The sequence below is a fragment of the Rhagoletis zephyria genome, unplaced genomic scaffold, assembly GCF_001687245.7.
Source record: "Rhagoletis zephyria isolate East Lansing unplaced genomic scaffold, Rhagoletis_zephyria_1.1 Rzeph_scaffold_13140, whole genome shotgun sequence".
Classification (NCBI taxonomy): Eukaryota; Metazoa; Arthropoda; class Insecta; order Diptera; family Tephritidae; genus Rhagoletis; species Rhagoletis zephyria.
In genome coordinates, this window is record NW_016170211.1 from 542 (window position 1) to 8,287 (window position 7,746).

General features: G+C 34.6%; 2 protein-coding genes across 2 annotated transcripts in view; both read left to right on the forward strand.

Annotated features, from left to right (window-relative positions):
- Positions 1-1,402: 1,402 nt before the first annotated feature.
- LOC108377998 (dynein heavy chain 12, axonemal-like) lies at positions 1,403-5,711 on the forward strand (the record flags this gene model as incomplete). The annotated part of the gene is made up of 4 exons (XM_017634293.1): positions 1,403-1,600; positions 4,892-5,102; positions 5,223-5,261; positions 5,394-5,711. Coding segments are annotated over 4 exons (766 nt in total), but the record flags the coding sequence as incomplete, so codon positions are not given.
- Positions 5,712-5,973: 262 nt separating this feature from the next.
- LOC108377999 (titin) overlaps positions 5,974-7,746 on the forward strand; it is a 6,682-nt gene continuing 4,909 nt past the window's right edge. Inside the window, exon 1 of the mRNA XM_017634295.1 lies at positions 5,974-6,097. Coding sequence (XP_017489784.1) covers positions 5,974-6,097 — 124 coding nt within the window. The remainder of the gene's footprint in view (positions 6,098-7,746) is intronic.

Consider the following 7,746-nt stretch of genomic DNA (forward strand, 5'->3'; position numbering starts at 1 on the left):
TTTTTTCCTCTAAATTTTCTTTATGCGATAGCGGCCATCATAGCCCCTAGGACGAAAAAATTCAGGCTACGGTTAAAGAAAATGTTCTTTTCTTTATAAAACAATAAAATGTAAAAATAGAAAGAAAATTTATTTGAAAAAGGCAACCACTAAATAAAAAAAAACAAGAAACAAATAAAATAAGTTCCTAAAAATTACATTAAATCAAAGTGAATTTCTTTTTACACAAGAAGTTCTAAAAATTAAAAGAAAATTAAATTTAAAAAAGTTTTATTAGAAAAAAATAATACAATGAGTTTCATAACTTATATTAAATTTAAAAGAAATGTTTTTTTAACATTAAACCCCACAAATAAAATTAAAAAAGGAAAAACGAAAAAAGTATGAAATTAAAAAAATATTTTTCTTTTAAAAACAATAAAATCTACAAATTAAAAAAACTTAATCAAATAAGAAAAAAATGATGCGAGTTCGATCTCCGCTAAAGTCTGGAGAAAGAAGTCTGATGAGGAGATGTAGTGATCTCTGAAATAGCAGCTATAACTTCTACCGCCTTAGGCTACGTTCACACAGGACCGAGCAGAATGAAGCCGTTTCGAATAGAGCGATGCTTTCAAATTAAAGTAGCTAGTATATGGTAGTTTTCATGCAGCAAGCTTTTTCAGAAGGGTTTTGGAGCTAAAAGCAAAACAATTTGTGATTTTGAAATTTCATTTTGATTTTGCAGCCTCTTGCCGCCGTTGCGAACAAAAAATTTAAATAATTAATTAGCAACGTATTTTTGGAAAAAGCAATTGCAGCAAATTGAACAAAGATATTAGCCGCTAACTTTTGTGACATCTTTACAGCCGATTTCATGCAAAAAGCTTCGCTCCGCGCTTCGTTCAGTGTGAACATCTGAAGCTTCGCTTTCTCACCGCCTTGCTTTAACCGGTGCCGCTCGGCTTTCTGTGTGAACGTATCCTCAGAATTTGTTGTTTTTTTTTTTATTTTTTTTCTAAAAATGATCTTCCGATCGAAAAATATTGATTTTCAAGAATTCTATATCATTTCCACGAAAAGTTTTTTTTCCTCCCCCATACAAAATACATGGAAAACTTTGATCGCTTTGAGCGACCTCTAAATATTTTTTGATTTAAAAAAAAAAATAGGGGGTATACTTTTTGTCAATAAGACCAATCCTAGGGGGTGAGAGCATAAAAATTCCGACTTTACTTTTTTACATGCATTTTTGAACCACCCTAATGTACAATGCTTAAAAGAAGCCTAAACTAATAAAGTAATTAAGCAAGGAGGCACAATAAAAGTCAACAATAGCCTTCTTTACTAATTTTAATAACTTCATTACAAATTCATTTTATTTTTTCTATTTCTATTTTTGCATTGTTCCATCCACTTCCAGATTCAATCGCTTACTAGATTATATACGCAAAAGTCTGATCAACGTACAAAAAGCCATACAAGGTCAAATAGCTATGATACCCGAATTGGAGCGTACACATTCGTCAATGGTGATTGGTAAGCTACCGGCGGATTGGCTAAAGAAAAGCTACCCATCACTGAAGCCGCTTGGCAGTTATGTTACGGATTTTCTGGCACGGTGAGTTATTTAAAGCAAATATTTATATGCATAGCTGGTGCTATTAAACTACAAATTACTACCCAGTTGTGTATGTTCACACATTAGATATGTATGTACATACATACATAAGTTTTGAATGTGCGCATATATTAATTTTATTATTAAGGAAACGAGATTTTTATAGATGTTACTTCTAAAAAGAATTGCTAGGTATATAAATAATGCTGAGCTTGCATTGTTATGCTCAGCTATTTCTTAGGTATGTTTTTGAAAATAAAAAAAAATTGTATGTAAGTATGTATGTCTGCTTAGATGTATGTAGGTATTTTTTAGAAACCTCTTAAAGATGTATTCCAATTCTTGACAGTTCTAAGTTAAGCTTACAATTTTGCTATAATTTATTTGTATAATCCAGTCAAAACGGATGACGTGAATGTGCAAAGTGTGATGTGAGGCCACTACAGTTTTAAAATATTTTCGTATATACATTTAAATACAAAAAAAAAAACAATATTTTTTTTAACTTACCCGCGTAGACTTTCCCAGAACGTTTGCTACAGATTTGGCAACTCCTCAAGTTTGATGTTTGTCTCTACCCACATTTTGCACTTGAGACAACTTAAGAATTAAAGAATTTAAGCAAACATAAATTGCTGACGTATTTATCAGATTTTTTCTTAATTTTTTATTTTTATTTTTTTATTGCGTAATACTTTAAGCTATTACGTATTATAAAAGCTTACAAACGGCTAACAATTCTGTTTCAATTTCAACTCAACAATAAGTAGAAAATAAGCAAACAAAAAAATCAAATATCTTTGCAATTTTCTAAAATTTTTGTTTTCTATTTTTGCTCATTGATTTCTTTTAATACATTTATTTACCTCCTTTTACTTTGATAAGCTGTTCCTATACCTTATTTATTTTGAACAATGTGGAATTATTTGCACATTAAGCTGATTGAAAATATATTTACATTAGGGCGGGTCCATTCTGTATGGGAGTTTTTTTTCTAGACTACGCGCGTACAGCGCAGAAGGATTCTACGTGTAGTTCCACGCAAATTTGCCGAAGAAACCATTGGTCTAAAATCAATTTGGAGTTTGCCAAATAGCAAAAATAGGGTTCTTAGCATTTTACTGTACGTAAAAATGTGCTTAAATTTTATGTGAGGAATCTATCTCTTATCTTTTCACTTAAATTTTCCACCAGAGGGCGCAACAGTGAAAATGTGCACATTTTCTGCGAGACCTATTTCCACAATTTGGCAAACTCCAAATTGATTTTAGAGCCATGATTTCTTCGACAAATTTGCTTAGACTTACACTTAGAATCCTGCTATGTTAAGAGCGCATAGTCAAAAATGTACCCGCCCTAATGTTCATACATATGTATATATTTTATTTATAAAGTGTATTGTGTGTATCAGTATTTGTACTTGGGTATTGCGGCTTTCAGAAAAGCTGTAACTGTGCCAGGAAACATGTGTAAATATGTGCACATATGTATAGTATGTGTTTGCACTGTGTTAGTAGTAGGCTACTCAATTGTATTAACTTTACTTTCTAGCAACACAAATTGTACTGTATGTCCATATTTCTCTAGGCATGTAAGTATCTCTACTTGGCAAGCGAGCAATGAACAAATTTTCATTTCGCTCATAAAAAGGCACAGAAGGAATTTCATATCTGAAATGAAAGATAAATAGATAAACTATTGTTCAGTAAGATTAGACTAATGATCGTGTTATTAGCATATCCTGAATACACACTTTCTGGGCGTAGGGTCAACGATGTGGAATATGCTACTCTAAATAATCCACTGACTCCATCTTTCAAACGGAAGTCTTTGCAATACTACGAGTAGCAGACCAGCTAATTGACGAAAGGTAACAGCCAGCTGCTCTCAGGGCCTTGGAAAGCGTTTGCATATATTCAAAAATATCCCTAGACGCAAATTTAGGCTAAACTCCGTTACAAGGTGGAAGGGTCTTGACCTTGTATGCGTGCCGAGACTCTCATGAGTTGGTGAACTGCGGTTCTTTGGAGCCTCCAATTGGACCGGTGCCAAATTTAGGGCCAAACATAGCAGGAACAGTCGAGTGCATGAAGGAGCTCATTAATAAAGCTGGTGCAGAAAAGCCTTTGGAGGACTGCTGACACCTAAAAAGCAACGAAATGTGTCCTGAAAAGACCTGACAGGGTGGTAGCAGAATTCCTTCTGATAACGAGATAGCACTGATTATGGGGCACAATCTAGCAGGAAGATATATGGCTACCACAGGCATCACCGGCGATCCACTGTGTACAACTTGCTCGGCAGACGGGCTGTTTCGCCAAACTTAGATGGTACATTTTTTGGGTCGGATGTAATGAGATTCGACAAATTGCGAAGATTCATAAAATAGTCTGATTATTTTGCAGAAGACCAATGAATTCCCAGCCCACATGTCCTTTTATTCATTTCTCTAGCCCTTAAGTAGAATCGGCAATATTACCTGAGTGCATGGAAACAGTTTGGTTGGGTTTTCAGGCCATACATAATTTTATTCCATTCCAAACCTCTCTTAGGACCCTTTGGAAAAGCTTTTGGACGTAGAAAGGAGGAAAACTGATATGTTTGGGTTTTCTTTATCTTTAAATTACCACAGGAATGTATGAAATATTACCAATCATTCTTCCGGGAAGAATTTTAAAGAAATATGTTTTCCTAAAGTGGTACAACCGGGTCACGATAATGCTAAGGATTTCATAACAAAAAAACCTAATGTTTTTGTACTCCAAACATGCTGCATATCAGGGACAGTATGTACGTCCAATTTATCGCACTCTGAAAGCATCTGCCTAAAAGAGGAAGTAAATGGAGGCTGCCCTTCACAAAGTGGTTCACCCGCTCGCCTTACTACAAACAATTTACTATGGCTTCCTTTATTGATTTTAAAGGTGCCTTTAATAATGTCAGTATCGATTATATAACGTGCATGTAGAGCGAGATTGTTAGAGATAAATAAACTTGTAAATCTGAACTCCCAGGGAATCGGATCGTTTTCCCTCAGTTATAAGCGAAATTATAAAGGTTTTAGAGACAAAACGGGTTAGGCGTTGTGCCATCCTCAGTGTCGTTTTCGTTCTCTTGTTTTTACTGACAGATCAAAAATGGTAGGTTATTTCGGATATTTTCATTGACTGCACATAATTGTTCGACCTAGGCCAGATAAAGACTAATACATCTCAATTAATCCAGAGTAGAGTCTCCTACAATTACTTATAGTCACACAAATTAAAAACATTTTCCCTTTCCTTTTTCTAGTTTGGAATTCTTCCAGCATTGGATAGATGACGGGGAACCGAATGTCTATTGGCTATCTGGATTTTATTTCACACAGTCCTTCATAACTGGCGTACTGCAAAACTATTCGCGAAAGAATTCGCTCCAAATCGATATGGTTGAAATTAAATTTGAAGTAACCAAATATGAAATGGAGGTGCCTAGTAAACCAAGCTTTGGCGCATACATACGGGTAAGTTAAACATGTAACTTATTTTTTTATTTACATAATTTAGCTATTGTTATTTAAAACTATATACTATATACCCATTACACATGCTACCACACAAATTTGCATCTATACTTAAAACAGGAACAGCAGTCCATCAATGATGAGACAAAATTTTTTCATGTAAGATATTGCAAAATACAAATTATACGCTTTTATTTCAAACCAAAAAAATCACTAAAAATTATGCTAAATAAAGAACATTCAACAATGAAAATCAAATAAATTTAAATTCTCATCATCTCCTTTAAATAGGGCCTCTTCCTGGAAGGCGCGCGCTATAATCGTGAAACACAAAAGCTAGATGAATCCTACTCAAAGATATTATTCGACGTATTGCCAGTTATATTCTTCCGTCCAACACTAAAAGAGACTGCGCAAGCGGCGAAGGAGGATTCCAAAGTGCGCGTCATCTACGATTGTCCAGTTTACAAGACTAGCGAAAGGCGTGGCGTTCTCTCGACAACCGGTCACTCCACCAATTTCGTGATGTATATGCAACTCAATTGCAGTCGCACACAAATGCATTGGATAAATCGCGGCACGGCATCACTTTGCCAACTTGATGATTGAAATTGATTTTGCATTCAGATGTATTTTTATAGCCTTATACATTAATTTTTGTACTTTTTCGAAAAATTTTTAATAAAATTTGCCAATTCTTAATTTAAAAAAATACGAATTTTTTCAAGTACAAACATTTGGCGACCGATTATATTTGTGCCGAAAAGTCAATAATAGATTTTTGTTCACAAAATATTTTATTATGTATTTATGAATTAAACACGAAGAGTAGAGCTTTTCTGCCGTTCTGGCTTCCGCACCGCACGTCGACATGCAGACATATTTGCATGCGTTACTAGCACTTCCTAATAGCGCAGAGCTTGCGAGCTCAAAACCAGCAGCTCCAAACGTCACAACGACCGCGTGCGCTTCGAAGACAGTCTACTTTGAGGCAAGTGATTTTTTAATCACTATTTACATGATCGATTTTTCTTAAGTAATGTTGAATCGCCTCATGTAAATCCAGCTATAGGATATGCCACTTAGTCTATTAGAAGTTACTTGACCACTCTGCATTGAGTCAAAGTTATTTGACATTGCTACTTAGTTTCTAACGTTATTTCCTAGATTCAGGGCCATTTCTCAAGTGGCTTTTAAAATCTGTCTGTCTTTTAAACAAATTGGCTTTTAAAGGGCAAATAAATTTTAAAAGCTATTTGAGAAAACGGCCCTCAAAGACATTTTGCGGTCGTAGAAAAAAATCTGAACATAATTAGTATTGGGGTTGGAAGTTCTATCTGGATTTTTGACTATCTGAATAGTTCGGATATTCGAAGATCGGATTAAATATTCCGAATATTCGAATGAACTGAATTTTACCTGTATACGCGAATAACCGAACGGATATGCGAATATTCCCAGCACAATATCGGATGTATGTATGAACTCGTTCCTAACTCAACTTTAACAAAAATATTCAGCAGGAGATCCCTTCTAAGGAAGAACGTGCAAGAAGAAAGAACTTGCAGAGAACTTTGGCTCCATTACCGCCATTATTTCAAAATGGTACGAGGTTGTAGTGTCAGGGGCTTCTATCTCTTATATATTGTAAGACATTAAAAAAAAAGAGACGGGCATCCAAAATATGTATACATCGTTTCTGCTCATGGACTGAGAAATGTTGTTGAGCTCGTCAGAAGTTAAAAGGCATCTCATTTGTTTGTGTAAACAATAGGAAAGTAAACAGTAGTATGGTCGTCTACTAAAACCAACAACTTTAGTCAATCCACCCATCAGACAATTTAAAAAAAAATTACGTGTCCAAGTTTACTGCCCATAGCGTGTCATTGAAAACAATCATGCTCGGATTACATCACTGATAACAATCTACTACTTGTATCGAAAACAGAAAACCCCTCGAACATGGACGATTCATTTTGTGTCAAAACTTAAGGCACAGACGTTAGACTTTTGCTCAGTTGCAAAAATGTGTATCAAAAATATTTACAGGTCTCGAATTGTTCAACTTAATGCTATTAGCGGAATGCACACATTTAATTTACCGCCTGCGGGATTTCAAACTTCCGGTAGAATTCCAAGGAAACATACCCCATTTATTTTGTTTCTTTTTTACAAAATTTCAGTCTCAAAAAAGTCATATGTTTGTGTAGTGGTTAAATGCTAAACAGTTGATCCATAGCATTAGCTGAATGACTGACTTGAATGGTGTTAAAGGCATTTACGGCGCCAAGCGTTCAATTGTTAAGCATATTTATGTAAAATTGTATACTTGAGTGGAAGCGAATAGCCGAAGATGTAGTATAAAGGAAATAATATTACGTATAATACAATTGATGATTTTTGCAAACAAACAAATAAATAAAAAGTAACAATAGATATTAAAATAAACTCTAAATCCGTTTTGGACAATGACCGTCAGCGCATAGAAAATGTGAAATACGCAAAAATTTGAAGAACGCCAGCCACTTGAAGACAATTGAAATAATGTTCGATTTGAACTTGAAATATGCTCTGAAGCATCTTGTTCGTCGTTTGGCTATTGGAGCAAGTTTTCGGCACAGCAAATGCTTCAACAAAAAAAAAA